Source organism: Zootoca vivipara, chromosome 4 (genome assembly GCF_965207765.1).
Source record: "Zootoca vivipara chromosome 4, rZooViv2.hap1.1, whole genome shotgun sequence".
In the NCBI taxonomy this organism is placed as follows: Eukaryota; Metazoa; Chordata; class Lepidosauria; order Squamata; family Lacertidae; genus Zootoca; species Zootoca vivipara.
The window spans coordinates 92,029,996-92,052,979 of record NC_142587.1 but is presented as its reverse complement, the minus strand read 5'-3'; the positions used below and the strand labels follow the sequence as shown (position 1 = coordinate 92,052,979).

Sequence of the window (22,984 nt, the reverse complement as noted above, 5' to 3'; positions counted from 1 at the left end):
TCTCCCCCACCCACCCCTTGCATGCAGGTTTGTTTATTTTATTAAACAAAAACACTGTACTTAACACAGATAGCAATAAACCTCTCTCCCCCACAGTCACATCTATACAAGAAAATCTCTCAGCTTCAACCAAAAAACCCCGTCTGTAATTGCTATTCACAAATAGGAAATGCACAGAGCGCATCAAGCATATCTTACCTTGCATCCAAACATCAACGACAAAGTGTTGTTGGTGCAGGCAACTTTGCAGTGGCAAATCATTGGTGTAACGCTGTCAGAATAGTTAACAATACGGCACATTCCTTGAGGGCTGCAGTGGAAGCAGCCAGCCAGAGGAACAAAAACAAGCAGCTAAGCCCGCACATGGAAAAGCAACACATTCAGCTCAACAGCTTCTCTCTCCCTCTCTTCCGATTGCTGGTCAGAAGCAGCATCCTAGACTCTTTGCCACCTGTGCCCCCAATTCAACCATCCCCTTCCTCGTAGATGAATCAACACTACAGCATCAGACATGAAGTGTCAGGGCTTCCCCCTTCCAGTGGGGGGGGGATTAATTTTTTTTATAAAAAAAAGTATCACACACCCCCTTCTCTACACTGAACAGAAAATGGAAATGAAGGTGGAATAGCAGGTGTGCATGCATTAGCATGTAAAAGGATGCCTACCGCCTACTCGTAACAATCACATAAGATTGTCATGCTAGCTCAAGTGGGCTGAAAATTATGCCATCGGAAGAAAAATACTGCAGCTCCCGATTTGGTAAAAAGCCAGTGGCTTGCTGCAATACATAGTCATTGTGGAAAGGGGAGAAACTGGGACCTTGCTTCAGAAGCCTTCAGCATGTTACCGAGAAAAGATTCCAGGAAGAAGAAAAATATGTGTCCCTGGCTCCCCGGCAGCAACACCGGAAAAAACTCCCAGGAAGAGGAAGAAAGAAAAAGAAGAAGAAGAAGGATCTGTCTGGTGGAACTCAGAAGCAGCAGCAGCAGCCTCTCCTTCGTCTGAAAGATGAGTCTCTCTGCTCAAAAGAAACCGGTGCTGGATTTACAAGGGGAACAGCAAAAAAGTCCAGACAGTTGCAAGTAAAATTCAGAGACTCTTCTTCACCCGACGTGGAGGGGCAAGGGGAGAAACAGACATCCCCAGACACCAGTTTGCAATAAATAAGCTGCAAGAGGATGCACCGAGTTATTCTGGAAGCTTATCAGTTGGAAGGTTTGGTACAGTTCTGTGAATGATGCCACGGGTACATTAGGTGACTGATCTCTGCAGCCACAGCAGGCGCTGTGATTCTCCTGTGGTTTGACTTTCTGGAGGCGCACTCCATTGTCTCTTGAGACAGATGGATGCAAATAGTCTTAGGTGACTGAGCCGTTTTAGCTGATTGGCTGCACAGGTGTAGGTGGTTGTATGGGTATAGATTGATATTAGCACCACGTGCAGTTCGTTTGTAAGGAAGGGTGCCAAGCAGGAAAGGATGTTTCCTGATAGTCACTGTTTTCAGGTGGGATACACTCACATACTGGCAGATTCAGGTTGATTTTGGTGCACTTTTGCAAGAAAGCCACTTCCTCCCAAAGCCGAGCTTTTTGCTGTAAGGAAAGTCCTGGGGAAATGCACTGGGAAGTGTGGGATACTCCTTTGCTTGATGTAATGTCATAAAAAACCTCATTGGGAACAAATCAAAATGGATACTTAGTAAACAGCTCCCATTGTCTAACCTCCACACAAACCTTTTGCAAATAAATCAGGATGAGTGATCTATTAAAAGGTCATCTAGAAGCAGACTATGAGACTGAGCTGTGGCACAAACTCACCTCTTCCAAACTCTCCTTGTATACAATCTATTCATCTCCCAGCCTCAGTCCTCCAGTTGCAATATGAGACTGAAATAGGCCTGCTCGATTAAAATCATGTGAAGGGCTTTGAACAGATATGGGGAAAGGCCCATGTGAACATTAAGGCCAGAATTCTAAGCCCATTTAGCTGGGAATAAGACCCATTGAACTCAGTGGGGATTATGTCTGAATAGAAATGTATGGGGTCACATCACTTGTAGTTTCGTCATCATGATGCCTCAGCTAGACTGTTGGTGAGGACAAGTGATTGCTAGCACTTAGCAATGGTGCTTAAAAGCTTGCACAGGCTGCTCAAATGTTCATAGAATCATAGAATACCGATCAAATTATCTTAGTGTTCAAAGGGATCCCAATGGTCACCTAGTCCAACCCCCTGCAATGCAGGAATCTCAGCTAAAGCATCCATGAGAGATGGCCATCCAACCTCTGCTTAAAAACCTCCAGAGAAGGAGAGTCCGCAACATCCTAAGGGAGACCATTCAACTGTCAAACAGCTCTTACTGTCAGAAAGTTTAGTCGGAATCTCCTTTCTTGTAACTTGAAGCCATTGGTTTGAGTCTTACCCTCCAGAGCAGGATACAACAAGCTTGTTCTCTCTTCCATGTGACAGCCCTTGAGATATTTGAAGATGTATCTCATCTTCAAATGCCTATCCGTCTCCTCTTTTCCAGCCTAAACATACCCAGTTAACAAGCCAATATCAATATTCAGGTATGAATTTACAAGACCGTTAACACTTGAATCCAGGATAGCTTAAGGGATGCCTGATGCTTCATGTAGAATCGTAGAATGGTAGAGTTGGAAGGGTCTGCAAGTGTAATCTAGTCTAACTCCCTACAATGCAAGAATATCCCCCCCTAATCACTGATATGTTTGGGGGAGACTGTACTAGTGTTCTCCCATGGCTCAGATGCACAGATTATATCACCAAAAAAATCATAGAACTGTAGAGTTGGACCCTGAGAGTAATCTAGTCCAACCCCCTACAATGCAGGAATCTCACCAGGAGTTGTGCAGTCAGTATTATGGGCTGGATTCTGTGGAACTCCATCCCAGCAGAGATAAGACAGGCCCACCTCCCTGTTGAACTTTAGGTACCTAACAAAAAGCAGTTTTCCAGCAGGCATTTTAAGGAAGCTTGCTGTTTTTATGATTAGCTTTAATTGGTTTTTATTCATTGTGTGCTATTGAAATTTTTACACATGCCATTTAGAGATTTCAGTAATTAAGCACTATGTAAAAACCCTAAACAAACAAACCACTTATATTGCTACAAAAAGAAACCAATGCCAGGCATACCCAATGCTATGCATTTTCTTGTTTTTACACATAATAAGTCACCAATTTAAAAGTTTGTTGTACAGGTTGTAGTAAGAGCAGCATGTTTCTAATGTCAGACCACAAGACCCTTGTCTTGTTTTTGCTCTTTAAAGGTGTCTTTTGTTTTACCATTAACATCTCTGGCAAAAATTAATTTTGGTTGTAATTTACACCTCTATTAGCAGATTGCATCTGGGATAGATTTACTATAGAACAAGAAGAGTTTAAGTGGAAACACTGTGCAGTATCAATGACTTAAAACAAAGATTACAGCATCTATTAAAATGCATAACAGCATTTATTAAAATGTCATCGTTTGGGCCGTTGCAATGCTTATGGCTTTCATAAATGCAGTAGCCATTATTTTATTTTATTTAAGAGCAGTGCTTTTTTTCTTTTTTAAAAAAATGTTTAGAGATACTCTCATTTTCCTATTTTTATTGAGATACTGCCTCTCAATGAGGCCAAGCTTAGATTCACAAAATGTTTAGGGGTATGTGTACATCTGCGCATGCGACCTAAAAACACTGTTTAAGAGAGTAGGTAAGGTCTACAACCCTATTCCCAGTTACCTGAGAGTAAGCCTCATTAAAACAATGTGGCTTACTTCAAAGTAAATGTGCTCCAGACAGTTCTGCAATTCCTCGCAACAGGTCATGCAAGCAATTTTGATGTAAGAACTTGAGAGCTCATGGTGGATCAAATCTGGGTTTCCCACAATAGCCCAAACATGCTTCTCGGAAGCCCAGAGGACAGAAAAAGAACTTGTCTCTCCCATTGTTAAACCTCAGTGACTTGTATTCAGCAGCTTACTGCCTCTGAACTGCCTTTTGGTTTTCCTTTAAGGTAGGGGATGGAGAAACATTCCCCCCCCCCCAAGGTACTGGGTGGAGCCAGAACCAATGATAAGTGGAACCAGAGACAAAACTGCCCTTTCATCTTGGCTCAAATCCAGGGCCGTATTTAGGCTTGATGAGGCTCTAAGCTACTGAAGGTAATGGGGCCCTTTATATGTCCAGCTGTCCTTTGTCAACAACAAATTGTCGCTGTTTTTTGTGTTGAATATATGCTATATGGTAATTTATGGACCTAATAGGTATCTAAAGCCACACTGTTGCTGTAGGTAGGTTTTATTTTATTTGTTTTTTATCTTATATTTTGGAGAATGTACATCCAGTTTGTTTGTTTTCCTTTAAATTTTTTGGGGCCCCCAAGAGAGTGGGGCCCTAAGCTATAGCTCAGGCATCCCCAAACTGTGGCCCTCCAGATGTTTTGGCCTACAACTCCCATGATCCCTAGCTAACAGGACCAGTGGTTGGGGAAGATGGGAATTGTAGTCCAACACATCTGGAGGGCCGAAGTTTGGGGATGCCTGCTATAGCTTGTTTAAAAGGTAAAGGGACCACTGACCGTTAGGTCCAGTCGTGACCAACTCTGGGGTTGCGGTGCTCATCTCACGTTATTGGCCGAGGGAGCTGGCGTACAGCTTCCAGGTCATGTGGCCAGCATGTCAAAGCCACTTCTGGCGAAACCAGAGCAGTGCACAGAAACACCGTTTACCTTCCCTCCGAAGTGGTACCTATTTATCTACTTGCACTTTGACGTGCTTTCGAACTGCTAGGTTGGCAGAAGCTGGGACCGAGCAACAGGAGCTCACCCCGTCGCGGGGATTCGAACCGCCAACCTTCTGATCGGCAAGCCCTAGGCTCTGTGGTTTAACCCACAGCGTCACCCGCTTGTAAATAAGCTAAAAGCTGCTTGTAAATAAGCTAAAAGCTTGTTTAGTTTATATGTAAATCTGGCACTGCTCATATCAGATTAGGAGTCACAGTCCTGTGCTGATCTATTCAGAAGTGCAGTCTCACCGGGGTTCAGAACCAAAGGAGCTGCCTTCTACCACTGGGTTTGTCTTAGTAATCTCTACACTGATTTGCAAAATGCTCTCCAGGGATTCAGACAAAGGTCTCTCTTAGCCCTACCTGGGGCTGGGGACAGAAACTGGGGTTTTCTGCATACAAAGCATAGGCTGTAAGCGAAACCACCCTGACATCTACGGGCAGAGAGTGGTATACAAATTCAATAGACAATAAATGAATAAATAATAAAAGCAATTCCTTTCTGACTTAGTATCCCCCCCCCCCCGCAAAAAATAAAATACACAAACATACCAATTTCCACATGCTCATTTGGTCTCAGATAGCTGGAAATGCAGATGTGTTTCCGTACAACCAGGGGGAGGGGGAGTTTTGAAATAAAATACAACATTTCCCCTTCCAATAGTTCTGATACCACACCAAAAATATTTGGGGGGCACATAAAATGAGGTTTCAGCCTCAAGTGCTACCAGGCTACAAACTGCCCAACTCTAAAGAAAGGAAGATTTGTAAGTTAGCTGGTACTGGGGGGTGGGGGGCAGGAGAAACCAGAGATGGTGGTGGCTGTTCCCTTCATATCCCTACAGAAGACTGATTTATTTATAAAATGAATTTACTGCTTAATACAAATAAAAACAGATTGAAACCACAAAAATAAATCAATAAAACTGACCAGTGCTGAAAAAGCATGGATAAACATCTATATCTTGTTGTGTCTAAATCAGAGCATGGGTAAACACATGTCTTTAAGGGGTGTTTAAAACTTGTAAAAAATAGAGAAATGAGATAGAGAACAGTTTCTCTCCCCCTCTCACGTCTCTAGAACTCAGGGGCATCCATTGAAGCCGAATGTTGGAAGATTCAGGACAGATAAAAGAAACCATTTCTTCACACAGCGCATAGTTAAACTGTGATTCTCTTCAACAGGAGGTAGTGATGGCCACCAACTTTGATGATTTTAAAAGAGGACTGCACAGATTCGTGGAGGATGAGGCTACGGAGTGTTGCCAGCCACAATGGCTATGCTCTCCCTCAATGGTTGGATGCTGCAATGCTTCTGAATACCAGTTGCTGGAAGCCAAAGGTGGAAAGAGTGCTCTTGAGCTCAAATCTCGCTTGTGAGTTTCCCACAGGCATCTGGTTGGCCGCTGTGAAAAAAGGGTGCTAGCTGAGATGCTGGCTGATGCAGGAGGTTGCTGTACAGGGCATTGCAGAGATGCAGGTGGCGCTGTGGTCTAAACCACTGAGCCTCTTGGGCTTGCCGATCAGAAGGTCGGCAGTTCAAATCCCCATGACAGGATGAGCTCCCGTGCTCTGTCCCAGCTCCTGCCAAACTAGCAGTTCAAAAGCACGCCAGTGCAAATAGATAAATAGGTACTGCTGCGGGAAGGTAAATGGCGTTTCCATGTGCTCTGGATTCTGTCACGGCAGTGGTGTTCCTACCCCAGCTGGTACCAGGGGCACTCCGCACGGGGCGGGGCGCACGGAGTCCACGGACTGCACACACATGCGATGTAGAGCACTTAAGAGGCTTTAAACGACCCCTCTGATTTGTTTCCCGCGCTTGGGTGTCAAAGTGCCAGCAGCGGACTAAGGAAAGCGAAACTCAGACAGACTTTATTGGAAGAAGGAAAGGACCTCCGCTGCATCCCCATCTAAGTGCTAATGGGTGGAAGGCGGGGGGGGGGGGCTGCGATTGCGCTTGGACAACTTAGCGGTACTTTAGCCGGCAACTCAAAAAACAAAAACCCAAGTCAATTCACAACCCCAACAAAACGCATCCCAGCTTCCATCCAAGTGCACAGCGAGAGAATCGGAGACTTAATTGGCTCTCCTTCTAGAGGCAGTCAGATTTTGCTGCACGCTGCGTAGAGTTTGGGGGGGGATTGTTTTTGTTTTTGCCAGGGAATGTGTCGGGTCACTCGTCTCTCGCACTCTCCTTTTTTCTGCACCACCCCCTCAATACAAAAGCAGCAGCCCAGGCTTGGCCCCGCGCCGCTCATTAAGCCGGGTGGGGGGTGGGGGAGTCAGAGGAAGGGTGTCCTGCAAAGGCTTCAGCCTTCCCTTTGCTGACTCCTCAGACCCCGAAGGGGCGGCTTGCAAGAGGCGCCCTGCTCTGCCTAACTCAGGGAGGGAGGGGAGAGTGAGGCAGCAGCCCATCACCTCCCCAGCCCAGCAAGCTCCACACACGGGCGGAGCTTGCTGGACTTGGGGGGGGGGGTGTGACGAGCGCAGCACCGTAAAAGGACACAGGCTCCCACTTGGGAGCAAGCTTCGCCTCTGTGCGCAGCCCCACCCCACCCCGCTGGGCCGGCCACCATAGCTGCCAAGTCTCCCGTATTCCCCGGGAAACCCCCGTTTTTCCTGCTGTTCCCAGCCGAAAAAACGGATTTTTTTGTTTTCCCCCGGTTTATTCTGGCGCGGCAGCCATTTTTGAACTGGGCGGAGCATGCTCAGAAGCGACTTTTGATGCTGCTTTGCCCAGTTCCAAAATGGCTGCAGCGCGACTTCTGGTGTGGCGGCCATTTTGGAACAGGGCAGAGCAGCATCAAAAGTAGCTTCTGAGCATGCTCCGCCCAGTTCCAAAATGGCGGCAGCGCTACTTCCGGTCCAGTCCCTTATTTCTCAGGCCGGAACTTGGCAGCTATGCCGGCCACTGTTGAATGGCAGGTGGCAGCCAGCAGCATTGGGGCGGCCTCTCCGCGATGGTGGCCGTCGTCGGTGGAGGTGCGGAGGGGCTGGAGCCACTGCCCCATGCAGAGTGGAGCATGGGGCGGCCCGCCCCCTACGCCCCCTGTTGCTACGCCCCTGTGTCATGGTGCCCCGTTGCACCAGAAGCGGTTCATGCTGGCCACATGACCCGGAAAGCTGACTGTGGACAAACACTGGCTCCCTCAACCTGAAATGAAATGAGCGCCACTACCGCATAGTCACCTTTGACTGGACTTAAACATCCAGGGGTCCTTTTACCGCCACTGAAAAAGCTCATTACATATTGTCATCAGAAGATCTTAAGCACACTTCCATGTTCTCGGAAGATCTGATGGCCTGGCTTCGTCTATACTGAAGGAGGCAGCCAGCTAGGTCTCCTGATCCTCAGTTGCTATGGGGTTCTAATAGTCAGCAACAAAAGCTTGAACTTTTGACTGACCTCTCCCAGAAGCAGGATGCTGGACTGAACTATGGGCTGGACCAGCACAGAAACGAAGTTCTTGCAAACTGCACCTCGAGAAGCAAGCTCATGAAAGGAATTACTTACTCCTTTATACCGCTTAGTAGTACTAAGTCTCCGCAGAAATACTGGTTCTATTTATAATATAACTTTTAAATGTTTTTGGATGCAAAAGTCACCAAGAAAGCAAAAAATGAGTTTTCTTATTTGTGTGGCCAGTTCTGAATATGCCCAGCAGACGGCACTCAGAACCTTTTATTGTCTCTGATTCACCATCAATTTAAGACAACAAGTTGCAAGGCAATAGGCCTGTTCCTTTCTTTGGAAGTGCAGTTTTACAAGCCCTGAAACAGGATGCCAGCCAACTTGATCTGTAGTTGGTAGGGGAGTCTGCACCTGTGGAACTTCTGCATCCTGCAAACGGAAGCCCCATCCCTTCTAAAGTGACAATGCTGTTGCTGCTTCTATTACACTGGTTGTCTTCCTGCTCTGATCTCCCAATAATCATACGTTTTAAAAAAATGTTTATAGCTCCCACACACCTTGCAGAGGAGCATACGGTAACTAACACCATCTCATAGACATCAATCAAAAAACATATCAGATAGATAGATAGACACACAGAAACCTAGAAAAGCCTAAAAGAGGAAGAAACCAGCAGGATCTGTAAAAATCCATAGCAATTAGCAGAAACCCAAAAATGCAGAAAGTAACAGCAAAAGGGATCCTAGTTTCAACAGTGTTATGGATGCCTTAGCTGAGATTCCTGCATTGCAGGGGGTTGGACTACATGACCATTGGGATCCCTTCCAACAGTAAGAGAATTTGATTTGTATTCACAGTTGTTGCTTTTGTTTTCAGTCTCCCCCACTATCCACCCCCGCCATCCACCCCATCAAAATCAAACCCACCCTGTGATCCAAGCAACCCCAGACCACGCACCGCACCCCCGAGATCAACACACCCCACCGACATCCCCCCCCCGCGTGCGCCATCCACCCCACCTAGGGATAGGGTTAAGTAACGCCTTCCCTGGGTGGGGTCTAGGGACCAAAAAACAACCCAGGGATAGATAACTCCTTGCCTGGGTGGACTGGGGGGGGGCGAATACGAGAGAGGGATACCTCAACCATTACCTCCGAACCCTGCGGTGATCCAGAATAGGAGACAAGGATAGCTAATGGGTCAGTACAGGGTGGGGGGAGACACAGGGATCCACCTATCTAAATATAACACACACAAAACAGGGGGACAGTCAGAAAAGTCTGAAGGGGGACTCTGACCCTCCATTTAACAAACAGCAACGCATGGCAGGGCCAGCTAGTATAAGATAAACACCAAACCAAATCAAACCTACATACAGCAACAGTGTTTAGTGTTTTGTAGGCTCCTATGATGTAAGTCATGGGCCCTGCCTGCTAGCCTGCTCCCTAAAATATCACCGATTTGCTCATTTCTATATATAAGGTGTCTGCATTCTTCATGGACAGGTTGCATGGCAACATGTGCAAATGGATTTAGATACCATAAATTACCATATAGCATATATTCAACACAAAAAAACAGCGACAATTTGTTGTTGACAAAGGATACCTGAACATATAAAGGGCCCCATTACCTTCAGTAACTTACAGGGGTCAGCAAACTTTTTCAGCAGGGGGCCAGTCCACTGTCCCTCAGACCTTGTGGGGGGCCGGACTATATTTTTTTGGGGGGGGGGTGAACAAATTCCTATGCCCCACAAATAACCCAGAGATGCATTTTAAATAAAAGCACACATTCTACTCATGTAAAAACACGCTGATTCCCACCGTCCGCAGGCCGCATTTAGAAGGCGATTGGGCCGGATTCAGCCCCCGGGCCTTTGTTCGCCTACCCATGGCTTAGGGCACGGGTGTCAAACACAAGGCCCGGGGGCCTAATCCGGCCCGCCAGACCTCGTCATGTGGCCCGCATAGCCGCCGCCGACAGTAGCCACTGACAGTAGTTCTGGAGACTGCGATTGGTCGAGGGTCAAAACTGGGGGCGGGGCTGCAGGCGGAGGCCGGGGCGCTGGGGCCGCGCTGACGGCCTTGGCCAGGGAATTTCAATTTCGAATGAGGCTGAGGGAGGCGGTGGCACAGCGGCCAGACGGGGAAGTGAGATGCAGGAGGAGGAGGAGGAAGCCCGCCGAGGAGGTAGGAAAGCCCTACAGGCGCCGCCGGCAAAGTTGGTGCCGGGACGGAGCAGCGCTGGATTTTTTTTTGGCGGGCTTTGCTGTTGTCTCCGAGAGCGAGTGAGGCGGCACTGGGGAGCCACCACCCGCCGCTTCCCTTCCTCTCCTCGGCTGCATCCGGGAGGTGGGCAAGCGAGCGGGCGAAAGGGACGCGGAGTTAGCCTGAGGGGAAAGTAGGCGAAGCGCAACAGCCGCTCTCTTGATGGAGCCGGGTTTCTCTTCCCTCTTCCCCCGTTTTCTCCTCATAGACATTCGGGAGGGTGCCTGGCTTTTGCTCTGCCCCCCACCCCCGAGCCGCCCTTTGGCTTCTCAGTTCCGGCGGAGCTGCTCCCCGGGGGGCGGCCGGGAGGGAGGCAGCGGCGGCACGGGTTCCTGCTCTTCCCGCTCTGCCGCCGCCTCTTCTCAGCCCCTCGTGATGTAGGGCTCCAGATGGAGTCGCCTCGCGGTTTGAGTAGGTGGGAGGGGAATTTTTTTTGGGGGGGGGAGGTTTTCAAGCCTCCTCTGCCTGCAGTCCCGGTAGGGAGAGGCGGCGGCGAAGACGACAACAGCGCGGGTGGGGGGAAGAGCAGCTCTGAGGCGAAGATGCACGTCCGCTGGGGCTGCCGCCGCCTTCCTCCTCGGGAAATCCGCTGCCCTCCCTCAGCGCGAGGGGAAGGGACTCTGGCGCTGAGGAGGGAGGATGCAAAAGCAAAGCAGGGAGTTGGCACTGCACCGCATGTTCCTGCCCCTCTCCAAAGCATGGGGTGGGTTGTAGCATGTGGCATCCTGCCTAGCGGGGTTTGGGTGTGCGCACGGCGGGAGAGGGAAGCCCTCTTTCCATCTGCAGGTTTTTAATCCCAGCAGTGGCTTTCTCCTTCCTGCCGAAGGTTTAGTTGAGCCCCCCCCCCCCCCCGGAAGCCGTCGATCCCCACCTTTTGTTCAAATTTCCCTCGTTTACATCCCCTCCCACACACGTGCCACGACGCAGGAATGTGATCCACGTGGGGGCGGGAATGAGCTTACATTATTACAAAAAACAGTAATAATTGAATGCAGTGACAATAATTTATGATAATAAAGAGTGGACACATAGTCCTACAGACACAACCGGCCCTTTGAGGGTGACCAAACTGCTGATGCGGCCCCCGATGAATTTGAGTTTGACACCCCTGGCTTAGGGCCTCATCAAACCTAAATCCGGCCCTGGGTGCTGTAGGAATGAGCTTCTTGCAACAGCAGGAGGTTGGACGGGGCGATCCCTGAGGCCGCTGACTTCAACCCTTACGATTCCCTCTTTATTGAGTTACATATTAAAACAGGTTCTCTTTCAAGTCAGCACTGTCTTGCTCATAACAAGTACTGGTGTAAATTTAGATGAAGGAGTGCAGTTTCCATGACAATCCACTCCATAGTTACAAGCCGGCAGCTACTATCATTAAAAAATGAATCACACTGTTGCCTTAAAGGTGGGAGCACAACAGCATTGCTGGCCCACCGATCAGCGGGGTGCCACAGGGGGTGGTGGTATTTAATATTTTTTAAGAGGATACATTCCTCTAGAATGCCAAAGAGAGGAATGGACGCATATATTTTTTTTGGGGGGGGGTGTCCCCATTATTTTTGATGCTACCTCCAGAGTCAAAATTGCTGTTTGTCTCCCCCTTGAAGTGTATACTTTACAGTGAACCCATTCACAAGCTTCTTTTGGAAGATTCTATTTTGAGCTAACCCACGAACAGACAAGCAAAAAAACCCTCCTTTGCACATTTGAAATCCAAGTACTGTAGGGAGATGGTGGGAAGGCACAGATGTTAATTTGCTTCTTGTCTTCTCAATCTCCTTGGATGCGTTCCAAGATGAAATGACAGGCTGATTTGTTTCCCAGTCACACTCTGCTCGCTACTCAAAATGGTACGCTTTCTTAAACACATGCACACGACCTTCCAACCTAAGCCGGCTCTTCAACAGATAAAAGTAAAATAAGTACCAGCTGTGTTATTTCAAAGGTTGCTAACATGCTCCCTTCTATATGATGTCGGGGCTCCACCTCCCATCAGCTCCTGCCCACACGGTCAATGGTCAGGGATGATGGGAGTTATAGTCCAGTAAAACATAGAATCATAGAAGGATAGAATTGTAGAGCTGGAAGGGACCCCCCCCAAGGATCAGCCATCCAACCCATTGCAATGCATATGGAGGGCAACATTTTGGCCATCCCAGTATTACGCCGTTGACAAAGGAACAGGACAGTTTCCCCCTGTCCAAGGAAGAGTTTTCTAGTTGTTTTAAAGATGGGCCATCATTTGGTCAGAACCCACCTGGAGTACTGTGTCCAGTTCTGGGCACCACAGTTCAAGAAGGATACTGACAAGCTGGAACGTGTCCAGAGGAGGGCAACCAAAATGGTCAAAGGCCTGGAAATGATGCCTTATGAGGAACGGCTTAGGGAGCTGGGTATGTTTAGCCTGGAGAAGAGAAGGTTAAGGGGTGATATGATAGCCATGTTCAAATATATAAAAGGATGTCATATGGAAGAGGGTGAAAGGTTGTTTTCTGCTGCTCCAGAGAAGCGGACACAGAGCAATGGATTCAAACTTCAAGAAGGAAGATTCCACCTAAACATTAGGAATAACTTCCTGACAGTAAGAGCTGTTCGGCAGTGGAATTTGCTACCAAGGAGTGTGGTGGAGTCTCCTTCTTTGGAGGTCTTTAAGCAGAGGCTTGACAGGCATATGTCAAGAATGCTTTGATGGTGTTTCCTGCTCAGCAGGGGGTTGGACTGGATGGCCCTTGTGGTCTCTTCCAACTCTATGATCCTATGATTCTATTTAGCTAGAAAACAACTGCCCAAACTGTGGCTTCCAAACTCCTCACTGCCCACAGACCACTTAAAAGTTGCTGGTGGTCTTGGGTGATTTTTCTGCCTGCTGTAGCAATTGTCACATGCCGTGCTAGATGCTGTATGGTTTTTATTTTTTTTTTAGTTTTACTGCTTCTTTTAGTTCCTGTATTGTCCATGGAATACAAATTGAAATACAGTGTGAGAAATAAAAGCAGTAGTAAAAAAAAGACACTTAAAAATGAGTATTTAGTGTGGGAATGCAGGCCACATGAATGAAGCCATGGACCACCCCGGCCCAGATTAAACAATAAGGAAACTATTGTTCAAACACTTTTTGAACGTAAAATTCTTTTGGGGGGGGGTGTTAAACCCGCATCGCTGTCCTTTGCCCCCCTGCTGGCTGGTAGATTTGAGGGGGCAGGGCTATTTCTGGGCTTGTGCTAAGGAACTGGTACCCTATCCAATGTTTACCATATCCAATGATGGAGAATCTGGTCCCCTTGCTACTCAACTTCAGCCCCAAATGTGCACTGTTCCATTGTCTCCAAAGACAGGCAGATGACAACTACGAACCATTGCTACTCATATTTTAGGAGGTCAGTTAGGGGCTGCATTTATTAAAAAAAATTGATATACTGCAATTCATTAGAAAAAAATATCAGAATGGTTTGCAAGAAGTATACATAAAACCTAGACAATAAAAACATTTTTCTTTAAAATGGCCAGCTAAGCATTTTGCAATGTTGCCTTCAGCAGCCTTCCTCATTTATATAGTGACAGGGGAGTCAATATCTTCCCTACGAACCACAACTGTTGCCACACAATGCCACTTCCGGCCTGCCTCTGCTTCCATCCAGTCCAGTTGGATCTAGAGACCAGTGGCAACCACCAGCTGTTGCTCCCAGTAATGCACACTGAAGAAGTGTGCATGCACACAAAAGCTCATACCAATGACAAACCTAGTTGGTCTCTAAGGTGCTACTGGAAGGAATTTTTTATTTTGTTACCTCTCCTCATTTAGTCCTCATAACAACCTTGAGGTGTAGGTTAGGCTGAGCAGCAGTGGCAGGCCTAAGGTCACCCAGAGAGCTTCATGGCCAAGTTGGGATTCAAACCTTGGTTTCCCAGGTCTTGGCCAAACTCTCTAACCACTATGCCACACTGGAGACACAGCTACATTAGTCAAAACACAGCATTATAAATGTGTTATAACACTGTGACCTCAGATGGCAGAGCTGAAATCGCAACTCCATGGTATTTACAATGGTTTTTTTGCAGAGCGTTTTTTTATAGCTGTGTAGATCTAGCCTGGGTCTCATGATAGCAGCATGTGGGTGATTGTGAGTAGGGAGGGCACCTTACCCAGGGCAGCCTCAAAGCTGATGCTAGCCCTTCTCTGAAGGCAGGAAGTTTTAAGAGTACTGGAGTACTGTGTCCAGTTCTGGGCACCACAGTTCAAGAAGGATACTGACAAGCTGGAACATGTCCAGAAGAGGGCAACCAAAATGGTCAAAGGCCTGGAAACGATGCCTTATGAGGAACGGCTTAGGGAGCTGGGTATGTTTAGCCTGGAGAAGAGAAGGTTAAGGGGTGATATGATAGCCATGTTCAAATATATAAAAGGATGTCATATGGGGGAGGGAGAAAGGTTGTTTTCTGCTGCTCCAGAGAAGCGGACACAGAGCAATGGATTCAAACTTCAAGAAGGAAGATTCCACCTAAACATTAGGAAGAACTTCCTGACAGTAAGAGCTGTTCGGCAGTGGAATTTGCTACCAATGAGTGTGGTGTAGTCTCCTTCTTTGGAGGTCTTTAAGCAGAGGCTTGACAGGCATATGTCAATAATGCTTTGATGGTGTTTCCTGCTCGGCAGGGGGTTGGACTGGATGGCCCTTGTGGTCTCTTCCAACTCTACGATTCTATGATTCTAACACATCAAGTTGAAGGAGCCATTTGCCTGACTCAGTCTCACAACTGGCCGGAGTTGTTCGCTTGCTGTATAGCTTGGAACATGCAGTTAATGCATTTTTTGAAGTCTTATTAGCAGCAGATAACAGCATTTATGCAGACAAAGCATTCCTCCACCAAAAATCCCCAACTCCAGACAGTGAGGAGGGGTGTGCTCACATTCCATATAGGAACACCAGCTAACTGCATATACCTAAAATAAAAGTAAACAACAGCAGAAATTTAAGGCAATCATTCCAGGTAATAAATGCAGAACTGGTAATTCCAGGTAATAAATGCAGAATTCAGAACGCACCTGGAGCAAGAATACGATCTTTCTTAGTGACAGAGAAGGTGCATGGGGAAACAAAGAGCACAATCCCATACAGGTCTACTCACAGGTAAGTTCAGTAATGTCTACTCCTATGAAAGTGTGTACAAGACTGCAGCCCAAGTCAATGATTTAGCAGTTATTGCTGTACGTGCTAGAGAGCTACATACAAGCTTTAAAAAATAGCCTCTTTAGCAAATACTGTATTAAAAATGATTTTCTGCCACGCTTTGATTAAAGAGATATCATAATCTGCTCAAAACAATGGGCTGGGTTTCATTGCAGTCAACACCATGTTACCAGCCGTTCAGGATTTCTACAGCAGCGCAACTGTCTGCCCTTTTCTTGCATCCAAGACTACTGTCAACTTCACATAAAAATGCCTAAGAAACAATAATAGTAGGCAGTCTTGGTTTATGAGCTCCTCCAGCACTACCTTCTCAGATCTCTTACCTATCGCAACCAGAAAGCCCATCAATCCGATTGACAGAAGACCATTAATAATGGTGTTCTCTTCTGCACAAACCAGGAAGCCAAACAAACAGAGCTGGGGAAACAGAGAGACTTGTGGTTGTAGCCAGTACTAGTCCAACTCAAAGCAGACCCAGTGAAGTTAATAGAATTCCAATAGTTCTACTCTGCGTAGGGTGCAGTTGGATGCAACACACGATAGGCTGGCCAAAAATGGCATGCAAGGACAAGGGGAAGATCTGTGAGGGGTGAGAGACTCTTTCTGCCATCAGAGGGTGGTTGGTTTCATCTATGCTGCCATACCTTTCTACCCTAAAGAGCCGTCAGAAGGAAGTTGCTGCCATAGACGTCATGTGTCTATGTATTTAAATGAGCTGAACAGAGTGAAAGATTATGAAATCATGCACGTGTGGAGAGTATGTGTGTGAACTTAACAGTGCTTAGTTTATCTGACTTTTAGAAGACATCTGAAGGTAGCGCTGTTTAGGGAAGTTTTAAATGTTTGGTGTTTCATTGCTTTATTATTATTATTATTATTATTATTATTATTATTATTATTATTCTGTTGGGAACTGCCCAGAGTGGCTGGGGAAACCCAGCTAGATGGGCAGGGTATTCGGTTAAAACCACAGAGTCTAGGGCTTGCTGATCAGAAGGTCGGCGGTTCGAATCCCTGCAACGGAGTGAGCTCCCATTGCTCGGTCCCAGCTCCTGCCAACCTAGCAGTTCGAAAGCACATCAAAGTGCAAGTAGATAAATAGGGACCACTCTGGCGGGAAGGTAAACGGCGTTTCCATGCGCTGCTCTGGTTCGCCAGAAGCAGCTTTGTCATGCTGGCCACATGACCCGGAAGCTGTCTGCGGACAAACGCTGGTTCCCTCGGCCTATAGAGCGAGGTGAGTGCCGCAACCCCAGAGTCGGACACGACTGGACCTGATGGTCAGGGGGCCTTTACCTTTACCCTTTAAAGGTCTGGGGTTGCAGCGCTCATCCATTATTATTATTATTATTATTATTATTATTATTATTATTACTACTACTATTGATATTTTGTTAATGTTGTTAATATTGTTTCATAGATTATAAATGTGGTATTGATTTGTTAATCATATAATATAACTTGTGTTTTAATTGTGATGCTTAGCCTATTTTTTAGTTGTTACCTTGCTGTATGCTTGGGAAACATGGACCGCTTATAAACGCCATCTCTAACTACTTTGGTGTCTCCAAAAAATGTTATACATCACTTGGGAAGACAGGTGAACTAATGCCAGTGTACTGGAAGAAGCAAAGATCACCAGTGTTGAAGCAATGATTCTTCAACATCAACTTCGTTGGACTGGTCATGTTGTGCGGATGCCTGATTATCGTCTTCCAAAGCAACTACTCTATTCTGAACTTAAAAATGGAAAACGTAATGCTGGTGGTCAACAAAAGAGGTTTAAATACTCTCTCAAGGCAAATCTTTAAAAATGAAGTATAAACACCGACAACTGGGAAACACTTGCTTGTGAGTGCTCCAATTGGAGAACAGCCTTTACCAAAGGTGTCATGGGCTTTGAAGACCCCCAAACTCAGGACGCTAAGAGGAAGGCATGCTTGGCAAATCCACACTATTATCAACAGAGAAATATGATGAATCAATCCATTAAATCAATAATTCCACAGCCAAAAACTACCACATCCACACATGTACACTCAGCCTGGTGCAAAGGTGATTTTGATTGTAGCCTAATTTCTTTATTTAAAAAAGTCAGGAGCAAAGTTGTCAAGCATTGTTGATGTGGAACAGGTAATAGCAGAGGGCTGTCCTAAATTTGAAAAATGTGAAATCCCAAATCCAGGTCTTCTTCCTATGTCTCTATACAAGCATGACTGAATGTGAAATTGCAGATTGAGAAAAGAACTCAACCCAAAATGCTACGGAAAATAATTATGACTAAAGAAAAAGCCAGTTCGAAGCAACTTTCTGCTAGAAAAGTAGCACTGGGGCATGGGCGCACACCCATTTTGAGTCCCCAACAGAAACAGGGACCACTTTCATGGAAATTAATTCTGTTTCTTTGGGGGCACACAAAGAAGACATAAGATATGGGGTGGGAAGAGGGGTTATTGGTTATTTTTTAGTCTTGTATTTTTATGTTGTGAACTGCTTTGAGATCTACAGATGGAGGTTCAAATTTTAGTAATAATAATAATAATAATAATAATAATAATAATAATAACTGATGATGATGAAAAGCTTTGCAACTACTGGGAGTGAAGATGAAATGAGCAGCTCTTCTGCATTGTCTCCTGTAACATCCCAGAGGGAACTATGCTACATCCTGGCATAGGGTCATTCCCACAGGCATTGTTAGGAAGGGAAAATGTGGCTCCCTGCACTGGTAATTCCCACTGGATCACTAACAGATTGCTGATGGACTGTTCAGTCCAGCTCTGCCACTGCTTCAACAAGAACTTTAAAAAAAAGTCTGGTGAAAAAAAAAACTTCTGTGGTGACAGTATGCCCCAACGTATTGATTAGCACCAATCTGAACCCACCATGAAAAGTAAAATTCACCCGCCTTCCCAATGCACTGCTGTTATTCAATAGCTCTTTCACCTCCATCCCCAAAACTGGTCTGGGCAATTGGTCTGGGCAATTGGGAGAAGTCTCCAGGGGATCTGTAGTGAGGCGTTGTCAATATCCAGTCAACACCCAATGGAGGTAGGGTAGGTGAGCGGTTCTCAGGTCCAGGATTTCAAAGGACGGCCTGCTCTAGAAGGAGTTGCATAGTTGCACAGGAGTTGCACACTGTGTATGGAGCACAGCTTGTGGGTACTTCTAGAGCCATCTGTATCTCTGGAAGCAAAGGTGACTTCAATGGCTGGGAGTGCCTATTTCCACCTACAGCTGGTTCGCCAGCTGTGGATTTCCCTGGACAGGGATAACTTGGCCCCAGTTACATACACTCTAGCAGCAACTAGGGAGCCAGTTGAACCCTTGGATGACAAAGGAATCAAAGGTGTGCTAGAGGAGGATAAGGAGATTGCAGAAAAGTTGAATGAGATTTTTTTGCATCTGTCTTCCTAGCAGAAGTTTCTTTCTTTCTTTCTTTCTTTCTTTCTTTCTTTCTTTCTTTCTTTCTTTCTTTCTTTCTTTCTTTCTTTCTTTCTTTCTCTTTCTTTCAATTTATACATCACTGGCTGCTTCTATCCTCCCCATGGACCCATGACACAATGCGATGATATAGCATCATTCACAGGTGTCATGTTCTGGCCCATTATCAGGTCCTACAAAGAAAGAGGGACGTCTCTTCAAAGGTTGCAGGACCACAGACAGCTCCAAGTAAGCAACTTGCTTGGCAAAGTTTGGGAGCACACAGAGGCTTCTGTGTCTAGACCACCTTCTACAGCAGGCTTCCTCAACCTCGGCCCTCCCGATGTTTTGAGACTACAATTCCCAGCATCCCTGACCACTGGTCCTGCTAGCTAGGGATCATGGGAATTGTAGGCCAAAAACATCTGGAGGGCCTAGGCTGAGGAAGCCTGTTCTGCAGGCTCCACCCCTTGTAGAGAACTAAGCTACCTGTCAATCAGCCTGGTCTCTGACTGAGCTCCTCAAAAGCCATTTGGAAAACTACTAGAGGGTAATTGCATGTGGTCATAACAGTGCAGCTTGAACCAAGGTACCAGTTGAGAGTGGGAGGCCTTCAAGACCCAGGTTCAAATCCCCACCCAGCCAAGAAGGTCCCTGGATGGCTTTGACTAGTTTCCCCTCTCTCCCTCTCTCTCCTTGCTTCCTACCTCACAAGGTTATTATTAAAATAAAAACAAGAGAGAAGATAAATCTGTATGCTGCTGCGAGTACCTTTAAGGAAGGGTTAAAGAAGCATCTTGTGGCAAACAGATATCTAACAATGGTCCCCAAATAATATGCTTGGGAAAGAAGCTGCACCTGTTGAATCTCAACCCGTCATGCTTGCCTTCAAGATAGAGGAGCCCTCTCTCTTCCCATCGTGCTATTTTTTTAAAAGTCAAACAAAGCCTTGCTAGGCCAAAAGGTAGCCATAGACAGGAAAGCAGAACTACTGATTTCAACCATGTGCAATTAGCTCTTCCAGGAACATGGAGGTGGCAACGCCCGTCCATCTCGACTTTCCCTCCTCCAATAAACTTGAGCAGAGAAATAAGTTTTAACGACCACCAGCCTGACGACTCTTTGCTCCCTTGCCGAGAACTGCGTTCTGTTTATACGACAGGGTGCGGGGAGAGGAGAGGAAGCCGCAACAGGAAAGGGGCCATCATTCGGCACTGCAGCACCCTCAGCACTTTCGCCCCCTGAGCAGGTGTGCCTTGAAAGAGCAGCTGTCTGCATTCACGACAGGAGCCTTACCTGGGGGGGACTGCCCTCTCCACTCTGTAGCTCCTGCAATGCTGACGACTTGTCTGGAGCAAGCTTCCAAGAGAAGCAGAACAGCCAGGCAGGGCAAAGCTGGCTTGTGGGCTGTGCTGCTGCAGAAGCATCCATCTTATGTCCAGGCAAGGAAGGCAGGGGGGGGGGGGGAAACGCTGGGACCAGCTCCACTTTTAAAGCCACAGAGCATCTGCGGAGCTGGGTGTGTGATACTACTACTACAGCAAGGAGCGCTCTCAATACTATGTGCTCCCCCAACAGTTTCCCTAGCCTCCACCTCCTCCATTATGACAGCAATACACAAACCACTTAAGCTGGCGTGTGCATTACTAAGCAGATTACTTGGAACTGAGTTCCTTTCCTGTCAATAGGCACAGCTTCCACACTGTCTTTTAATCTGGGGGGGGGTTCATACTGCAAAATGCTGACCCCCCCCTGCATTGCCTTAGCTGTGGTTTTTTTTTTTTTACGCACAATGCCTACCACTCTCTGATAAGGTTGCCAACTTTTGGGGAAGGACAGGCTTGGCCTGCTCCTGTGTCTTTAATGGGGATTTGATCCAGAGCAATCAACAGGCAATGCCTTTCGTAGCTTGCAGATTAAACCTTATCGCCAGCTAATTGTGGCAGATGAAACTGCTGTTAAAAGGTTGAAGGCTGCGGCAGGCTGGTTCAGAAGCCAACAGTCCTGCTGTGTTCTGCCTATGAGCGCCAATAAAGATCATGCTTTCTCCATTGGTATGCACTGAAAAGCAGACTTGCTATGAAAGTTTCAGGAGAGCAAAGTAGGGTGAGAAGTAGTGGGGTTTGGTTCCCACCTAAACATCCACTGGCAAAGAGATTGCCACTGTTGCTACAGCAAAATTAAACAGAGGCACTTTTGCAAAATTGTATCGCTACGCGAGGAACATCCATTATGTTTTCTAGTATGTCAGGCTGAGATAGGAGGAGGAGGAGGATCGAGGTTATTAAAAAAAAGTGGTAGCTTTTAATTTTTCCTTTTCTTAAGGTCCATGCTTTTTCAACTCTTTACTATGATCATGAGTGCGGTAGAGAACCTCACATGCTTCAGGCATTAAGGCAGGCACCCCCAAACTCGGCCCTCCAGATGTTTTGGGACTACAACTCCCATCATCCCTAGCCAACAGGACCAGTGGTCAGGGAGGATGGGAATTGTAGTCCCAAAAACATCTGGCGGGCTGAGTTTTGGGGTGCCTGCATTAAGGGATCCTGAGTATGTTGTTGTTGGGATCCATCTGTCTTGAGAGACAATGGAGTGCGCCTCCGGGGTGAAGTCAAACTGCAGCAATAGCAACACCAAAGTGACCTCCCTGGGGTGCAAGCCTGGGCAGTGTTTATGGAAGTCCTGGGCTGCCTAGATGACAAGACCTCCCGACCTCAGCCTCGCTGATGGGGTCCAAAGGAAAGCAGAGCAAGATGTCTGGCACCAGCTTAGCTGCAGGAATTGTTGGAAGGAGGCTTAGAAGGCACCACCCAACAATCTTAGGGACTCCACTCCAGATTTGTGTGTGGTTTACTCCTTGGACTTTTCAAGGCAGCAGAGGTTTTAGGATCAGAGTAAAATAAAAAAATTCCTCCAGTAGCACCTTAAAGACCAACTAAGTTTTTATTTTGGTATGAGCTTTCGTGTGCATGCACACTTCTTCAGATCAGAGTTTTCCTTCTCCTAGATGGGTCACTTTCCCAGGTTAACAAGCCCCATCTGCCCCTCACTTCCCTCTTCAGCACATGCAGAAACTGCCTTCTTGACAATTGGACCCATTATTGGTCTCAATTTTGTTCAATGACTTACTTCACACTTCTCAAACCAGTACAATTACCTTTTGAAATTCTCCCTTCTCCTAATTTCTGAGATACAGTTGCCAGTTTTCTTCTTCTTCTTTTTTACTAGCCCTGCTCCTGCGTCTTGAAGAGCAGACAGAGCCACCAAAATTGAACAGATGAAGCTTGTCTGATCCCTGAAATTGCCTTGCCAGGAAAAACTCCATCAGCTACATTTCTGAGCACTAGGCTGCTGCTTCAGCAACAGGAGCTGGGCGAATTAAAAAGCTGGCAACCCTATAAGAATCCTCACTGGTTTTTAATGCTGAGGAATGCTGAGAATTTAATGCTGATGAATACATTTCACCTACTGCTGCTCTACAAGCCGTTTGTTCTCCTACGGAAGCATTCTTTTTCCCCCCCTGTCTCTTATATACTGGATTTTGCCTTCATTATAGCATATGCATGTAGAAGGAACAAGCTCCCTGGTTCTCATTTGGGAGCTATGGCCTATTGTGCCACTGGGTGGAAGTGGAGTGGTTTAAACTGATCAATTGCTTTCTCTCTCATGCATCTCGGGAATTTGCTGATGACCCGTGCATTTCTGCAAACCGAGGGACAAAAAAGATAAAGAAATCATAAACAAAGATCCCAGTAAGAGGGCCCAATATTTGCTGCCTATGGCAAAGGAACCGGCTCTAATTGGGAGTGTGCACTGTATATTTTGTCACATAAATCAAAGGGTTGCTGGCTGGAATGTGCTTCTCAAAGCTGCATTAGTTTCAGCAGTCTCC

General features: G+C 46.6%; 1 protein-coding gene across 6 annotated transcripts in view; it reads right to left on the bottom strand.

The window, feature by feature from the left end:
- Positions 1-22,984, bottom strand: part of DLG2 (discs large MAGUK scaffold protein 2) — an 835,907-nt gene that overhangs the window by 486,866 nt on the left and 326,057 nt on the right. The window contains exon 1 of one of the 6 annotated variants that reach the window (XM_088668841.1): positions 199-315. The exons of the other annotated variants lie outside the window; for them this stretch is intronic. Coding sequence (XP_088524967.1) covers positions 199-300 — 102 coding nt within the window. The 5' untranslated portion in view covers positions 301-315. Of the gene's footprint in view, positions 1-198; positions 316-22,984 lie in introns of those variants that run through there. 6 annotated transcript variants of the gene reach the window in all.